We start from the raw sequence: 19051 nt of genomic DNA on the forward strand, positions 1-19051 counted from the left end.
AGAGGCAGATGTGTGGTGACAGCACTACGCTCATTAGGCCGAATCAGTGTCACACTGTGACAACTGGCCAACTTGAGGCTTCTCTCGTCACTCGGTACTTCGTCCGTTCAGCTAAGACCAGCGCCAGCACTCCCAGGCCTCATTTGAGACTATTAACTGTTCTGGCTTTTCTCTTTTGGCTAAAACAAGATCTTCAAGGTTCGCTGTCTGCTGCACTGATTAAAAATGTTTTTCTATCCCTGGAATACATGACCCCTATCCATAAATTCACATAATCTTTAATCAGCATTTTCTGCACACCTATCTTCTTCTTGCTTATGGTATCCCTGACTGACATTGGTCAGCCCCTGCCCCTTAAGCTTAGCTGTGCAGACAGCTCTGGCCCCTCAAGACCTCCATCCCTGGGCTGAGGTTGTGATATCTATTTCAGTCCACTAGAGACCAGACAGTCACCGATCTGGCTCCAGAGAATTCCCTGTCCGGTGGTTATTGATGGTAGCACTCCGTTCATATGCTGTAGCATCTCCTGTGTCCAAACTGTTTAGCATCTGATGAGTCGCTCTGAGCTATTAAGGCCAGTTTGCAATTATAGATGTGTGGCTGCTGGACACAGAAACAGATGTGCTTTGATCTATTTACGGTACGGTGGACGGGGGGCTCATAACAGCTTACTTCTATGCGTGGGTCAAATCACGCACCTCTGACATCCCCTGTCTTTCAGTTCACTTGACATGCACTTGTGTTTTTCAAGTGTAGTGATGAATGGGCATTAAGAGAGAGCAGCGATAGCAGCTGCTACGTGTGTGTGTGTGTGTGTGGATGAACGTGTTAGCAGGCACACATAATCAAGTGTATGTGAGTGCAACACATGTGTGTTTATTCCTTTTAATCTCAGTCCGCCAACCACCACCAACCATGTGTGGATTTGAGGGCCTGTTGAATGGAAACGTGGACAATCCTTTTGCACTAAATAAAAGGAAACCAATTCAAGTCCCATCTGTTTCGGCACCAAAATCCACCAAGGGGCAAAATAGTTAGTGTTGCAGTGCATTTTTAACGCCTTGTCTCCTTTTTTCCCCCTCAGCTTGAAGTGCTTTGGGTGGTGAAAAATGGAAAACAAATGTTCTGTTGACAGCTTTCTTATGCCCAGGGTGTGTGAGTATTTATATCATAAAGGTGCCAACACATCCTGGTTTTACAGGCTGACCATCGCTGGGGGGAGAAAAGAGGGCGACAAAGGGGGGGTTATCCTGTAGCTCATTTTGGTAATTACTCGATCAGTGATGAATAGGCCTTGATAAGCCTGTGACAAATTAGCTTACAACTAAGTCTGCTGTGGTGTGAAATTTTTCATTCACTGCAAAAGACTTTAGCTTTAGAATCAAAGTCAGACATCTACAAATGGAACCTGCTGATTGCATGTTAGGTCCTGGTGTGATAACAGTACACTTTGGACCTGGACGACATGGCAGGATATAGTGTAGCCCCCGTGCATTCACGACGGACATAAGGGCATGGCAGGATGCACTCTGTTGCTCATGTGCTGCTTAGGAGTGAGTAATAATGGGGCTCCTCTCAAAGTTTTAAGCAGAACATGCCTCAATAATATTCAGTTCCACAGGCATTCCTCCTCCTTGTCACTTGTCTTATTGTCACCGCTTTGCTTGTATTAAAAATTCACGGGTCACTTGTATGGCATTTAGTGCTTGTCTCCAGTGTACTGCATGCTCGTGCTAACTAGTCAATTGTGACCACTTTTCACAGCAGCCGCAATGCCTTGGGTGAACTGTGATTTCATAATGTTTATGGTGTCAGTGGCAAGCCTGATGGGAAAATGGTAATAACCCAACAACCAGTATGAATAATGAATGAACTCATATCATTTCATAAATCAGATGGGATGCACAACATATGGAAATAAGCGCTTGTATTCCTGCTCCTGAGCTTCAGTGTACAAAACACTAGATCCACTGCTTCAGTAGTGTATCCTGTATGATATGGCCCGCAGCGCACCATGAGAACAGCATCTACTGTACCATCACAGAGGTGCATTCAACAGAGTGCACAGAGGGAGCCCAACATCAACATTGTGCTGTAAGCAGATCTGTCCTGAGGTGAACCATGTGTACACAGCTTTAGGTCCTCTCTGATGTAGGTGTTTCTCAGTCTGCCAGTGTCGCGTTACGAGGCCCCCATCCCACTGTGCTTTTTCCGCGTCAGTGTGCTGAGAAGAGTACTATGGGACACGTTCATTCATAAACCTGCTCACATTGAACTCTGCGTCCTTGAACTTTCTGACAGCATATATTTGTCTTTAAGAGTGGCATCCATTTAAATGGAACATGTAAATAAAAAATAAATGTGTCTATTTATCAGTCCCTGCCATCAGGGAATGGCAAAAACTCAATGCCTCGACTAAATAACAGATGCCCGACATGTTAATATTCTGAGGTCTGGCTGGACCTGCTCATTAATTCAGTTAAATGAAGTGAGAGAGGGGGAATCAGAGTGAACCGAACAGGAAAAAAGCCCTTAAAACCATTTCCTGTGATTTGGGTAACATGCAGAAAAGTCAGAGGCTCAGTATTTGTCGTTCCTCCTCCTTTAACCTCCCTTCTCTTGCACTGTAAATACATATTCACTGTACTTTTCTCACTCCCCTGACACTTTTCTTTCTTTTATAGCACAGCTCTTTTCCTCTCTCATGTTTCTCTGATGGTTGCTGGGTCAGTAACTTGACGGTGGGCTAGGTCAGGGGGCACAGTCATTTTTTGTCCACCAGCTTTGGGCTGTAAAGGCTAATGCCTACTGACACTCTCAGCTCCATCACTCCTGGCCGCATCATTCTAGTAATGCAGAAGTCATCGGGGCCTGGGATTGCGTGAGGGCTCTCATCTGGAAACCCAAACAACCTTAACCTCATTGAATTCCTGTTGAAGAATGCAAAAATTAATGAATGGATTATGTTGTACTTTGTCTCACTGATTACACCTTATTGTCTGGCACTGGTGATGTTTTTTGTGGAAACGTCTTGAATGTGGTCACGATAGGGAATAGGGAACAGTGTGCTCATGATAAAGTCTACTACAGAGCGAGTTGAGGCGATGCTGTAATTTCTGTTCAGAGGCCAAAGTTTAATCTGGATTGTGTGGCCTCTGTAGCTGGTGTGCTGGTCTTTTCCAACCATACTCCACTTCCTTTACAGGCACTCAACTGAATTGTTGCTTAACCTGTGCAGTGACCCTGCCACATGCTATCTACATCCTTCTACCCCGGATCCACTACTGCACTATTCCCCTTGTGGGCAAGGATTTTGCCATGCGTCAACCAGAGCCGGAGACTTGTGAAGGGAAATCCATAAACCTTGTGTAAGGGCAGAAGAAAAAAAAAAAAAAAAAAGAAGTCAGCATCAGTGCTTACTCATCTGTTAAAAACGGAGTGATCTGCAAAGTTTGTATGAGAGGGTTTTTGACAGTGCCCTGCTGCTTTGTCAGTGCAGCACATGCTGCAGGCACTGGCATCCCCTATTGCCTTCCAGGTCATTGGCCAGGCTCAGCAGGCGGTGGGCTTCTAGCCCCATGACACGTCCCTGATTCACAGCTGGATCCGTAACAAGGTATCATAGCAAATGAGTCGGTAAAACATCACTGGTTTGAAAAGCGTGAAAAATTGTCATGATATCATTTGTAATTCCTCATCTGGACTGCCGTTGGTTGGAGAAAGAGAGAGGGAGCGAGAGAGCTCTGGTAATGAAGGGGCTGTATTCTTTTTCACTATCTCCACCAGTCTTTGCCCCCTGTCCTTCCCTCTGCCCCCGAGCCTCACTCCCAAACTGATGCCCGAAGGAGGGGAGGGGGGATCTAAGCTAATGTAAGGAGGCAATAATTAAACATCTCGTGATTCCCAGCCAAGTTGCTTATAGGTGTTGGACTCTTAACATGAGTCCTTTTTGACACGTTGTCCTGTCCTCGAATATGGGCTTTGCTCCTCATTACACATGACTCATAGGCAGCCGTGATGTGTCAGATTGGGCCTGTCCTGTTGTGTTGCAGTGATAGTGATGATGTTGTGGAGGTAATACAGGGTAAGTAAGGAATTGGTCAAATGTTGTCAGGTCTCAGTATTATCACACTAGAGATAATACAACTGCTGGGCATATTATGAGGAGCAGGATGATTTGAACAAATTTTCCACAACAAGATATGAACATGAATAAAATATGGACACATGTAAACACGTAAACTGTATTAAAAAATGTATTATGTATTGTACTGTATTATTAATTTTATTATAAAATTTAAAACTGATCTTTACTTATAGTTATATAGTTATAGTTATCAAAGTTGACCATAAGCTTTAACTGCTTTAACAGAAATTGCTGACTGTATTTTGAAAAATCTTTTATGGTGTAATACTATAAGAAAACTAATGATATTGTTATACACCACATAATTATTTATCATGCAATGAAATTAAATGGCTAAAGCCTTATGATCTTTAACCTTTCTGGGCTGGGAGTACAGTAGGCTGTGCACAGGTTTGATGGATGCAAAGAATGGACAAACATCAGCTCCCTCTAAAACCACAATGGAGACCTTGGATCTAAATGTCATGGTTTCATAACGGATACACTGACATTTGTGTGATGGGATTTAGCCATGGGTTAATATAACCATTGCTGGCACACTGCATTGATGTCCATCTCACTCGGGCTGTGAAGTCTATCTCGCCATTCTTTTTTTTTTTTTTTTTTGGTGCCCTCACAGAAGTTTCTTTCAAAGAGATGAATTGGATTCTATGCTGGTTAAAGCCAATTATTTTATCAGAAAAAAACTGTTTGATATGTAGGTTTGTTTTATATGATGTTAATGTGCCTCAGGAGCTGTTCAGATCATTCTTTTTTGGTGAGTGTTGGGCTGGGGGTGGGGTTGTTGAGGAAGGCAGGCGATCAGCATTAAAATCAGAGCCATGTAAATCTAATCAATTATACAGTTTTTCAGATAAAATGTTGGTAAATCAAAACACATTTTCCAAAAGTCACAGTATAATGAGAAATTTAAATTGGAAACAGAAACCATTTGTTTATTATAAATGCCAGGGTGAGGTGGTGACTTGCCATCCATAAATTTCGTTATCCTTTCATATTCCTTTTATCTATGACTACAGCTTTGGCACTCGTTCAAGATTTTAATGAACCCAGACTTCTGAGGCATCAAGGCCTAGTGATGCATTGTCCATTTGGATCAGGGGGGACAAAGGCAAAAAGCTTTTGCCTTTGACATAGTATTTTATATTCTATTTCCTTATAGGGGGGTCATTAGGTGACTGCAACATTTAACAACATAACAGATTGACAAGAATAAACACATATTCAGCATATATCTGGAATTAGCTGCCAGACTGATGATCTTGTGTGTGTATGTGTGTGTGTGTTCGTTTGTGTGTTTCTGTGTGCGTGCATGTGGCAAGGGGCGACTTGAATCAAAAAATAATTTTCTGTGCTTTATGAGGACACAGAGAACCCCCCTGCTCTGGCGCGACCTGGTGTCGGCTGCTTTCTTGGGTTCAGAGGTTCCTAGGGGAGACCAGAATGGAAGTTGAGCATCTTGCTGTGATCCAAAGAAAGTGTGCCAAATGCTATCAAAACTGGATTAGTAGACAACAATTGTGTTCGATGAACGGATGGGGGAGGGAAAGAAGTAGTTTCCAAGTAACCCATGGTTGGAATTTTCCAAGTCCATTGCATTTTTATCCCATGTAGGAATAGATGTGCACATAACCCTCTTTGTTAAAAAGGAAAATCTGTGATGAAAAAGTCCCAGATTTACATGTATAGATTATTATAGATATAAAAAAACAATGAGGATCACTCCTGTCTCTAACATTGTGAAGATATATGTTTTATATGCATGCAGCCTATGGAGGAGCAGAAATGTTTCAGGATGCCAGTTATTCAGCAAAAATTAACAATAAATAACAGCCAATAGTCACATGACTGGATCACATAATCTTTTGATTTGTGAATGTTAAAAATGAAGCAATTTCTATACAGAAGCCATTGTAATAGGTTTCATATAAGCAATTCAGCTACTGACTAATGTTTCCTAATCTGTGTTTTTTTTTTTTTAAGAGGGGGGGGCTCAACCTTTCAACTCCAGGTTGGGAAACATTGTATTATATACAGGAATCCACTGAGCCATGAGCGTTTACTACCTACAGAAACCACAGTTGCTCTTAATATCACTTGGGTAAAAACACTTTTTTTTATTTGATTTTAACTATGATGTCAGAACAGGAAACTCCTGAAGCAAGAAAAAGAAATGGCCATCATGGACTTAATACCTTCTCTCTTTTCTTTTCTTTTTTTTTTTTTTTTTTAACTCAATCTCTGCCACCAGCAACATTGGGTTCCACAACCTTGATGAAATAAACCAAGTCCAGCAGCACACTCAACATTTAAATACACCCACAGGCCAATGACTCCACTGAATACTGACATTTGGAGCAAATCCCCTGCTGACTTAATCATGGCAAATATTGCTTGTCATTTGTGCACCACACTTGGACCTGGCTGATGGTAGTGGTAGTAATTCACCACTGCTGTGAGAGAGCTCTCCCAGGGTGACACACCTTGTGCTCGGATCTTTCTTCTCTCCTCTCCTCTGCTGTACTCCTACCGTTTTCCACCCGTCGGCGTGTCTCTGTCCCTTCAGTATCTTTGGGCAGAACCGCCAGAGTCATTACTGACTGTGAGAATAAGTAGATTTCAAAGAGCCTCCTCAGATTTATCAACTGCATCTTGATTTTTATTGAGGTCATTTCGTTTGAAACGAATGACAGTGTGGTTAGTTCTGTTTCACCCACAGACATCCTCCTCTGCGGCACCTCCTCACTTTTCTCTGTTTACCTTCCCATGTGCTTGTGGTCTCCCAGAGCCCGCCCCCTGTCTGCGCTTCAGCCAATGGCGTGCGTCGGTAGGCTTCTTACGCAGCCAATAGCTGGCCGCTCTTTTTCTGCGTCATCGGAGGAAACATGGCGGCGCACATAACCAAAGCTGTGAGACGACTTCTTCCACAGTGAGTGACTTTTTGTATTTGTTTTTAAGCTTCCGTGCTCTCTGAATGTGTCCCCGTCTCACGAAGTATCACTCACACGGTTCGCTTTCTCAATATTTCTCAATGTCAGCAATTCTGGGACAAATGCGGCTTGTTTTGTAGCTGCAGCGGTTGAATTTGTTTGTGATTTCGGGTCGCGTTTCACACAATATGGAGGAATCTTCTCATTTGTGAGGTGAAAAAACTTTGAAAGAAACTCCTTTCTTCCAACGACTCTCTGCAATGAATGCTTTTATACCGTCCCAACATTTCTATCTGCTTTAATGTGTTTGACGGAGCAGAAATTTCAGGGGGAGGAATCATATCACGGTGTTGTTTGATACCAAAGATGTTGATAAGTCCTACTGGGTCAAATACCTTAAAGCCAGAGTCCTTTTGTAGCATAGCGGATAGCTAAGCTAAAGGCCTCATACTATGGAGCAGACTTTGATTTTAAAACTGCTCTACCTGCTAAATAATGGGGCAGCTACCAGAGTACACAATCCACCAAGAGTTGCAAACGGCCTGTTTTCAGAAACTGGGCCTTAGGATGGACTTTTAATTGTTTTTATATTTTTATCTAAACAATACAGCATCAAGCGTCTTTGAGTTGGCAAACTACAAGAAAGAAAAATGACAATCTAAGGAAGTCACTATTTGCACAGCTCTTTAGAGGACAGGAAGATTAGAGTCTTTTGTTTCAGTGTATTTGTTGTATTTGTCTGATATGTCAAAGAGAAGCACGAGTAGATGGAAAAACTATATTCACATGGTATTTGACTTGAAAATCACAACTGTATGTTAGTATGAATGTCAACATTTTGAAATACAGGGGCTGAGAAACATAAAATTCTTCCACATATGCATAAATACTCGAAATATCTTCGTTTGAAGATTTACATTTCAAAATGTGCAATTTGAAAAGAAAATAAGTGCAAATAGTTCAGTTATTGTAGAGCATGTAAAAACATTTGCATCCATTCATTTGGTAGATGCTTTTCAGTGTAGCTTCTCTGTAGTAGAATGCGTTTGTGTAAGTCTTGAAGTGCAGAGGATCTTATGAGAAAGTGCATAGTTTCCCAAAGACACTGACCAGGCTAGTCTAAATACATCATCTGTACTTCTTTGTTAAAATGACAGGAAAGTCGATGTTGCTGACAGTGCATATGTCCATTGTGGCCCACAAATACCTCTACATCTGTGCTTCAAGTGCAACATCTAATTGAATATGCAGTTCATTAGAGAACACAGCAAACAAAAACCAGAGCTAGTGAATATGTTTGTCTTCTTGATGATGATTGATTCTACCTTTTGTTCTAAACAAGAGAAAGAGCCTTTGTTTTGTGTTGTCTACACACATTAATTATTCTCAGTGGCCCCAGTTGCATTTTTGACACACTGTATCAAAAGTATTATGATTTTCAAAAATGGGCACAAGTCTAAAGGCAGTTGTGGTCTTAAGGGTTTGCAATGTAACCTTTTATGTTCCATCCGCTCATTCCTTTGCAGAGCATCTCCCTCTGTTATGGTGATTGCCTTGTTACCGCACTGTGATCTTCAGACTGATTTTATTTTCTCTTTACATTATTACAAGATTACCAAAGATACTAGCGACACCTTATGGTAGCCTTTTAGTCACAACAGTCATTTCGATCAGCATTGAATGCCTGCTAGAAATTTCTGTATGACTAGATTTTTCAGTTGCAGTCATCTGGATAGTCCAGTATATCTTCTAGTTTTTGGCACAGTGGAACTGCATGTGTATGTGCTACTATGCAACTCGAAGTGGTGTTGTATTGTGTGTGTTACAGACTTTACTGCTGTAAAAATAGAAATTCACGATCAAAATTGTTTATTTAATCTATATGTTAAATTAACATTTCTTGTAATTTGCATCTTTATGATCTTTGGATTCCTTTTCCTAACTTAATTTTGGTCATGATTATGTTTCAGAAAGTGTTAGCAGCCTCATGTCAGCCATTAAGTGCAGCAATAGGTTTTCTGCTTCACTGACTGACTTCTTAGTCACTCTGAGCACCTACACAATTCCAGCCATCGAAAATATTGTTGTCACAATTTTTTTCCAATCAACAATATCTAATATTCACTCAACTATAGCCCCCGTATGTAAATTGTATGTAAATTGAACACGTCGTAGAATTAATATAATGAAGCTAAGATGAAACAGCTGAACAACTGAGGCAAACACAGACCTACGACATGAGTCATACCTGTAACTAGAAGCAAAGGCCAGTAGGCGTACCTAATCAGAGAGAATACAGTGACTCATATGAGTGGTTAAATGTCAGGATTTTTTTTTTTTTTTTTATCTCAACTTCAACATTTTGCGTTAAAGTGAACTGCTCGAGCTCTTCTTTTAAGAATGTCACAAAAATATATCATTGCTTAAACATTTCTACAAGTTTGGGTCATGTGCCAGATGCTCAGTTGAGTCACTCTTTGTAAATTGTCTATATGGATTTGTTGAATCCATCTTTGTTTTTGAGGGAAACTTGGGGCTGGTGAAGCAGGGCTTGTCCAGTGGTATTTAAGCGGCTGCAACAGTTGCTCTTAATCTATGTGCTCACCAGAATCATATATTTGCAACTGGCCATTGAATTTGGTCGTGTTAAATCTTTTGCCTGGTCAAAACTATATGTTGGCACAGAAGTAACAGAGCTTGCCAACTTGCCAGCTTTATTTTTCATCCATCTTGGAACAAGTTCTTCTGTGATTTGAATTGGCTGAAAATGGGAGTGTGGAGGTTGTTGAACTGACAATTAGAAATGTTTTGGTGAAAAGTTTTAGTTGCAAAGAATTTTGAAGAAGGGTTGAGAGTCTAGTAATGTGTCTGAACTGGTCAACAACAGTGTAACATGTGACTCAAATTCAAGGTCCATGCATTTCCAGAAAACTGATGATCCTGCCAAATTAGTGTGAAGTGACTGTCACACTACTCTGTGTGTGTGTGTGTGTGTGTGTGTGTGTGTGTGTGTGTGTGTGTGTGTGTGTGTGTGTACGTGCGCGATAATTTCGATACCCTGAAATTATTACAAGTGAAGCATTTTCTTACTCTCAAAAATTATTTTTTCATTTAACCTCTCACATTTATATTGCAGTATTTTGTAGTGATTTATTTATTTTTTTTATGTGAAAGCTCTTGTTTTTGGAAAAGATTTTTATGGCATGCCACAAGTAGACTTGTTTACAACACTGGCATGTAAACCTGTCTGCTGTTACAATAAGATTCATATTTAATTTTGCCTGTTCGTGGGCAACAGTACCTACATGGTTAAATACAGCTTTTTCCGAGGGCTGGAACAAGGGGGAGGAATGTGTGTGCTTGTTTTATGGACAGCCTAGAGCCCTCGCCCTGGCATTGGCGGCAGACTGCTCTTTGTCACAAACACCCTCGTGTCAAAGATGCAACAGCATCCTGGAGGAAGCATTGGCTGCTGCTATGAAGTCGACAAGTGATGAAAGTAGCCTAGAGGTTGTCAATTAAGAGAGCCAAGGCCTGGACCTTATAAGTTAATGGGCAGTTTCCCCTCTCAGGGCCTGCTAGGGCTTTATAGCACAGCTTATAAAACCTCCGAGTGTAATGCACCCCTATAACGTTTTCAATTAAGAGAAGGGGCATAAAGCAGTGCAGACACTTGGCAGTTGAGCTAGAATGTTTTTAAAGTGGCATTTGGCATAAATTGGCAAGGGAATTTTCAATTGCTCCAGTTGTTTTAAAGCAGCAGCTACTGTGCAGAATTTTATTTTGATGGCACTTCATGCTGACTGGAAGCATTACAGACTTCCTGGTGTCTTCCCATTACTATTTCCTTTTAGCTTGGTCATATGCACAGCCTGAAGGCCTGTCTTCTCAGTTGTAAAAGAGATCAGACAAGACAAGATGGAATGTTAATTTACACTTTCTGTGTTGCACAATTTTTAGTGGTATGAATCGTTTTGAATTCATTATAATACCAAAGGAATATATGCATAATGAACTAAAATGGAGCGATTAGTCAACATAATTGCCTCTTGCTAACCACAAAGTTGTTCTTTGTAATCATCTCAATTTGAAATAAGGAGTCTTTTAAAGAAAATCCCTCTGCTCATCTGGTGTCGTCTGTGGTCGAACTGGCTTTGGCTTCTGGTAGAAAAATAAATGAGTGTTGAATAAACACCAGTGTGCTGACACCTCATTTCCTCATTGATTGGTGGTGGAAGCCGAGCTTGAGGTGTGTGGCCATAATCCAATCAAGCAAGAAAACAACCCCAAGGATTGTGTAGCCAAATTCTACAGCTACGGGAGGTTGGCCAAGTGACCTCACACCCTAAACTTTATACCCTGGTTTATCTAATCTCTTACTAATCACACTCTGCTCATTACCTCATAAAAAATAATTCCTTTGAAAAACGTGTCAATCCCTTTCAAATCCCATCTTCTATTCCTTTACATTATGTATGAGACACGTAGTCATAAAAACTGAATTAAAGATTTGTGAAATATGTGATTATAGTACACTAGTGCAGTATTACTGCCTATCTATAATCTATTCATCTATTTTACCAGTGCAATGTCTTCGTTTTTTCTTCTTTTTGTACATTGCCTTTTTTTTTTTTGTCAGTGAATCAATAAATCGCTCTATTACCTGTTGTTGACCCAGCTAATCTTTCCTTTGAAATCTGTTACAGAGCATTAAGTTAACACATGTTGCTGTGTGAAAACAAAACTCTGGTAACTGGCGTGGAGACCAGCTGAGTAAACGTGGTTGGGGGAGCGGTGTGGGGTGGCAGAGAAGAGAGGCCTACACTTGTCCTAGCACTGACCAAGGTGGATCCATACGGCCAACAGATGGATATGTTACCCTTGCATCCCCATAGAAGAAAAAACAACCAAAGCAAGTGTCTCTTCTCTTGCACTGAAGCCTTTGATCAACAGCACATCTTCAGCTTCGAAGTAGGGCTTCTTAAACCCCAGAGCGCACATGGAATCGCATCTGTATAAACACAGCCTGGGAGGAATGTGTGAACAATGCAACAAAAGAATTTTGTTCTAGAAACATGGGGTGGACTTGGCTAACGGGTGGTTTATGTGGTTTAGAGTTTGAGCGTGGTGGTCGGATCGAATGAGAAGCTGGGGAAATATGCTCTGTTTTTAATGATAACACAAGTGGGAAACTTGTGTTTCTGCTTTTTACAGATGTAAGCCAATACAAGTGTTGTGATGAAATGATCCTTTTATGGACTAATGCGCGTTAGCCAAAAAATTTTGACATAGCAGTTTGGTAACTGAAGCACTTCTTGTTCTACCCTTTGAATGGCAAATGACATTTGCATGAAATCACTATCAGTTATACCCCCCCAGGTCTGAGTAAATTGCTCTGTGGTTGGAGGTTAGGTTAAGGTAAAGATCTTTTTTTTTTTTTTTTTATTAAATTGTTCTGTGGTTGGAGGTTAGGTTAAGGTAAAGATCTTATTTTTTTAATTTTTTTTTTTTTTTTTATTAAATTGTTCTGTGGTTGGAGGTTAGGGTTAAGCAGCGTGGCCTTAATCAGTTCAGATGTTATGAGCATATTTAGTTTGAGAACAGCTGTCAAGTTGGTGTAGAAGTTACTCATACCCAGGTAAGGGAGACCACCCAATATTCTAGCGATCGTCATGACAAGTTGCAGCCTAAGTTGAGCTGTTTATTGAACTTTTTGAGAGCTGTAGGAATAACCAAGAATTTCTAATAAATGAAAAGTCTGTTGGTCTGGTACAGTTTAGCCCACGTTGCATTAATTGGGTAGCAGTCAGAGTTGTGTGTGGGCAGGATATTGCTTCCAGGTTTGTAGTCACCACCTCTGTCATAAGGCCAAAGGGGGCTCTTTGGACTGTTAGATAACGATTCAGGTTCATTTTACATCCCAGAAACTGAAAGCAGTAAATTTTCATTGCTGACATTTGATGTTTTTTTTTTTTTTGTTTTGTTTTGTTTTTGTTTTTGTTTTTTTTGCTCTGTTATGAGAGGCAACCGTGTTTTGTCTTGTCCTCTTTCTCTCTGCCACGGTGGTGCTTTTGGTTTTCTCACGGCACAGAGGCTGGCTCATTGCCATGGTGATGGTCGGCTAGTTTCTGGGCGATGAGGTGTAATTTACCCAGCATTTCCTGTCTGATACACAGCATCCTAATGAGTAAGAGGCCTGCTTTTATAGGAGAGTGTTTGTTAACCAGACACAGAGGGGGAGAGTCTTTGTGCGTGCATGTGTATGTACGTACTTCTGTGTTTGTCAGCACCACTTTCAGTTATAGATGTAAGATATTTTTGTAAATATGGGGACATTTTGAATGGCCAGCACTAAAAGTGCTATTTTATTTGGGTCGGGTTAGGCATTGAGTTGAGATGGTTAAGGTCAGGGGGAGGGAGCGACTATGTCAGTGTCCTCACAGCTAGAGGTGTTTGGGTGAGAGATCGAGAGTGTCCCTGTTATTTTCCAAAAGCAACACACTGTTTACAGCCTATGTACACCTAAAGAAGGGTCTATTTATAATCATACATGGTTCAGTGCTGTGAGCACATGGCTGCAGTTCTTACTTTAACCCCTCGGTGTCAGTGTTGACAGTATGCCTGGTGCTGAGGTCTTTAGAGAAATTTGGGATTCTTGTCCATGAACAAACTAAAGCTTCATACGGGTGATTGATTTATTTATTTAATATTTCCAGACTGTCACTTACTGAAAATGCAGACGACTTGGTTTGGAATGTTAACAGCTTTGTCTGCATATTAAAGCGATGCTGCGCTGTAAATTAAAAGTAATATCACCAAATTGAATAAGATTAAAGATGTAATTTTAAAGTACTGCTAAAAAAAAAAAAACGAAACAAAATATATATGTGGTGGCAGTGATGTAAAGTTGTGTTGGTCCTTCAACCACAAGGAGAAATTCCTATAACAGTCCTGTTGTGTTTTTTGTTTTCCTTCTTAGCTGGCTTGGTTATGCAGCTTCTGCACAGTAAGAAAACTTGTCTCACTGACTAGAACATTTTGAACAGCGAGATGATAAGTCATGCTCAAAACTCTCCGCTGAAAGCAAGACAGCTGAGATGTGACTTCTCTTTGAAATTCTCAAAATAAAGACAAATCATTTCAATTTATCTGGGATTGAAGAGAAGAGTTGGCTGGTTGGTTTTGGTGTTTTGCCATATTTGGAAGTGGGTTACAACTTCTCATCACATCACTGGCACAAGTTGCAGACAGGCGGCCTCCTGTTAGCACTACACTTCATTAGAACCAGGTTTCAGTGGTACCACACACATTCAAACAGCAGGGCCATCTCCCTAGCATCAAAAGAGATTTTATACAAAGGGTTGTCTGTCTCTCTGTCTGTCTTCTCATCAGTGTCTGCTAATGATGCATGCTGCACACGTTGTGCAACATTGACACCCTCCTCTCCCTATCATTCAGTCATTCACACTCTCCATTACTGCTACAATTTCTCTATCTTGCTGCCCCCCCTCCCAACCCTTCTGCCTTTCGTGGTGTTTGTTTGGCTGCTGGGTTTTGTTTGTTTATTGTTTCCAGATGGCAGATGCAGACTTCATTTGTGTGGCTTTCAAGTTCCCAGAGAGCTTTTTACTGCCTTGGCTCAAGCGCTTATCCTGTTTCCTCTAGCCAGGCTTTATGATGGGCCCTTTATATGTAGCAACTGGAAACAACTGTCACTGCCAGTCTGCGTCAGGGGGAACAAGAGAAAGCTAAGGGGAGCTGTTTTTTTTTTTTTTTTTTTTTTTTTTTTTTCCTTTTTCCCCTGTTTCCATTCTATGTACTCTGATCTGATGAACAGCTTCATCAAAGATGAAGCAGATGACCCAGAGATAAGGACAATGTTTTTTGTCCTTATCTGTGAATTTTACTGGCTTCATATAAGATGACAGACTACTGTTTGAGCCTGCTCACTTCTCTGCAGTTCAACTGCATCATCAGCAATCCCACCCCAAAAATGGGATGAAATGTGCAAAACTAATTCTTTGTTGACATGACGGTTAGGTGATGTGCTTTCTAGTGATGAAGCTGGTACGTAGTTGTTTTCAGAACCTTGCTGAGTCTAGTCTGGGCATCATTAAGCACTGTGACATCACTTATTTACAAGAACCCAGGAGGGCGACTCACCCAGTAAATGTGGGGGAGGACCAGTGCATGTCTTTACTCATCGGATGCGGTTTTAAGACGGAGCAGTAATCAAAGCTCTCAGCTATATAAAACCCACCCCTTCTTCTTAAAGAGGTCTTTTCTTCTGGCTGCTGCTGAATGAGTGATTACCCTGGAATTCCAACCTGTCTAATCCCATTTCTAGCAGTGATTTTTCACGCAGTGTAGTAGTGACCAAGGACTGCATACACTGAAATACCTCCCAAAAGTTGGGGTCAACCTATTTTGTGTCATTTCTTTTTTTCTTTTCTTTTCTTTTTTTTTTTTTTTTTTTTCATCAAAGGGGACAGACAGACACAATTTCTTTGTTTTAAACAGTTTGTTGGATTTCAGAGAGCCAAATGTATCACTGTTTCCTCTTTCATGCACAGAAATTCAGCGCACACGTATCAGATTATGTCACTTGTAATCACAGGATAATTATGTGTTTGTTTACTATCTGTCAGGGTCCATGGTGAGTGCCAAGATGGAGGTAGTGCTGCCGTATAAGTCAGAAATGGCGACGCAGTCGTTACACTAACACGATCGTGACCCCGCACAAGGGGATCTGAGGTGAAGTGTTGAGGGGATCTGACTTTAATGTTCGCGTAATCAGTGGTGTTTGTGTTTTACCACCACTGAGCGTCTGGCTGGCCAGCTAATCTCATCAGGGTTTAGGCTCTGGTGCTGGGGTGAGCGAAAGGACAGCCCAGAGTGACCCATATCTCCATGCCAGGACGGCTACAACACTCCAGCTCTGCGCTGCAGTTCCATCAGAGTTTACTACAAGGCCCTTTGCCAGGGTGCTTACCACTGAACTGTCTGGCACAACAAGATAAAGCCTGTACTAATGCCCTCTAAGGACCTAGCCACTCTCACTATAAGAAGATCTAGTGTTTTTAGCATGCCAGAACTCTCTGCAACTATAGAATAACATTGAGCGACAAAAAGCAATATAGGCTGAATTTACATGGGGCCAGCTCTCAATAGTGTTGTTAAGAGAAAGTAATTTGTTTCTATAATGTATGTAAATAGGTTAGACAAAGTAGTACTGCAGTAGTATTACTGAGTACAGTTATTTAACAACTCCAAACAATGTTATTTCTATAGCTATCAACCACTGAACAGGGATGAGACAGGAAAAATGGTGGGAAAGAAGCAGGAGATGGGCTTCTGGTTGCTCGCCTGTGAACATATCAGATAAAATATTATGATATGCTTAAGTTTCATTTGGTAAATGATGTGTTTGGTTTCCTAACGTTAGCAGCCCCTTAGAAAGCCTCTCTTGCACTTTTGTCTTTAGCCTTCAGCAGTCTGTAAAAAGTTCTATTCCTTTGAGAGCGTAGAGTTGAATCATTGGTTTTGACCATGAATTGTGGCTGAACATCACGAGCGTCTGAAAAATGAGATTAGTTCCAGGCGTTATAGTGGGCATGAACTGTTGATAAAACAGCAGAAACAGTTGGCAGGTAACATCATGTAAACCATTTCTGGTCAAAAATCATATTCATAATCAAACTCGCTGATCTGTTACTCAAACTGAACATGCCCATTAAAAAAAAAAAAGTCCCTTTTGTTGCTTACCACTGGACTCTGTTTGGCCAGAACACTCCATGCCTTGTAAAACCATTACCATGGAACTTTAAATTTTATACCTCATTTATCACAATTGAGTAAGTTAATTTTACAGTTAGGGTTAGTTGTATACAAGGCCTGTAATTCTCCATTGTGTGATTCTAGTGTTGCACGCCTTTCTGTTGCTTTAGTGATCTGACACTGTTGTACTGTTTCTGCTGCGCCCATGGGAGGAGGCCAGAAACATGCTTGGTTCTCTGCTTCAACTCACCGTCAAGCCACTACAGATGCGCCCCACACACACACACACACACACACACACACTGACGTCAGGGGATTGAAATGGCTCAAAATATCCATTGGTTTAAATTAGACTTGTATTTTTGTGTGTGTGTGTGTGTGTGTGTGTGTGTGTGTGTGTGTGAGAGGACACAGGGGCATAATAAAGGAAGTTCCATTATGTGAGGGATGGATAGTTTTCCTATTTTGCTGTCAAAATGTAATTCTAAATATTTAGTTTTCCATTTTATAACAAGGCCCTTCATTGATATCGATGCCAGGAATGGCTGCACCACCCTTTTGTGAGTACCTCTTGATCCACAGTTCACATTAACTTATGTTTCATCAGCCTTACTGGTCTCCAAGTAAAGCACAGAGTCAGTATCTATTCACGCCAAAAGCTAGATCCAGCAGAGTCATGAAATGTAAAAGAAATTTGGCTCACCAGCATTTGACCTCTTACATTTCGCCATATGCTAATAGGATATGGTAACACATGTTCTGTCGATGACAGATTGACATTTTTCTTAATCTGCTCTGCAGTATGTATTCACTCCACCCACATACTGTATGTGTGATAAATATTTTAGTAGCGATTTGATTAATAACAGGATTGAATGCTGGACACATCCATTTGGGAGCATGTGTACAGATCAAAGAAGCCATTTAAAATGGCTGAAATTTTCACCTTGGCCTAATTATCAACCAACAGCTTATGTGGCAGCAAACAATAAATTATCTCTTTTTGCTACAAATAGACCAAAACATGAATCGTGTCACTGCTGTATATGGTAATGAAGGATTTCTGTTGATGAAAACTGAGCCTGGGTGCTAAATACTTGTAAATTTAATTTGGATTTTAACTTGATCACTCCAAGCATGAATTTTTGTTGCTTACTGTGGCTGTGTGCTCTCTCCGGCATTCACCAGATGTTTGTCCCGCTGTGTATTCGTGCAGAGCTTCAAACAAATAAGAAAATATTAGACATTATTAGACAAAGAATTTGTGTTCATGAAAATGCATCAGCTTTCATAAATTCTGTGTTCTTCACAGAAAGTTAGGCTACCCTCTGTAATGTAAATTCCTTTAGCTATTCATCAAACACATCAGATTTTTAGTCTGAAGATGTGCCTATATGTACCTATATGCTCACAACTGGTGCGTTTGTTGAGCCAACAGCATGCTACCTAAGCTTATTAAATCAATAGATTAAAAACTTGTCTTGCTGTGCTGTTAAAACCAAAAACACACACATACACACAGACGTGCACACACACCCAAGCAGCATGGTAAGTTAGCTTATCTTTGATGTGCACCGATTGACAAAGAGTCTCCCACCTTTCAAAGGATTACAAATAAACTCCATTGAAAAGACTGCTGTACAAAAGGTGGCCTATGTTCTTTCTGTTTGTGTTTGTTTGAAATGAAGACTGTTATGAATTAGCAGTTTATGTTTCTGCTTTTGATCTAAGTGCCCCACGTGATACCTAGTCCTTTTTATAGTAGAGTTTGTTTAAAGCTCTCCTTCCAGCTCACATTTTAAGAGTAGTCTGTTATTCTGCCATATTCACCATGAAGAGTGAATCAGATCACAGTATAGACCAGACCGCGAGCAAAATGCCGTGCCTTTTTAGTCCCGTCTTCGATGATGCGATACTTCCTCAGGCTTTTGTCTCCAGTTTGGGGCACAGCTGTCAGGCTAGGTGCTATCCACGCTCCCCTCCCAAAAACCTCAGGCCATGCGCCGCTGCACCCCAAACACTAAATAGGAGCATTAGACACACCATGTTAAGGGCTGCTGGTGTTTGAGCTGTGGCTGAGGGTGCGTGTCTTGTCCCATGGCCAGAGACATGCACATTATCTCTTGCGCACGCACGCACACACACACACACACACACACACACACACAGCTGCACATACTGCAAAAGGTATCCTTCT

At 41.0% G+C, this 19051-nt stretch overlaps 1 protein-coding gene across 3 annotated transcripts in view; it reads left to right on the forward strand.

Moving 5' to 3' along the window:
* The first annotated feature begins 6989 nt into the window (after positions 1-6989).
* clybl (citrate lyase beta like) overlaps positions 6990-19051 on the forward strand; it is a 52105-nt gene continuing 40043 nt past the window's right edge. For all 3 annotated transcript variants that reach the window (XR_003842369.1, XR_003842368.1, XM_029530692.1), the window contains exon 1: positions 6990-7076. Coding sequence is in view for 1 of the 3 variants with exons in the window: in XM_029530692.1 (XP_029386552.1) it covers positions 7033-7076 (44 nt within the window). In the remaining 2 variants the exon portion in view is untranslated. The remainder of the gene's footprint in view (positions 7077-19051) is intronic.

Source organism: Echeneis naucrates, chromosome 21 (assembly GCF_900963305.1).
Source record: "Echeneis naucrates chromosome 21, fEcheNa1.1, whole genome shotgun sequence".
NCBI lineage: Eukaryota > Metazoa > Chordata > Actinopteri > Carangiformes > Echeneidae > Echeneis > Echeneis naucrates.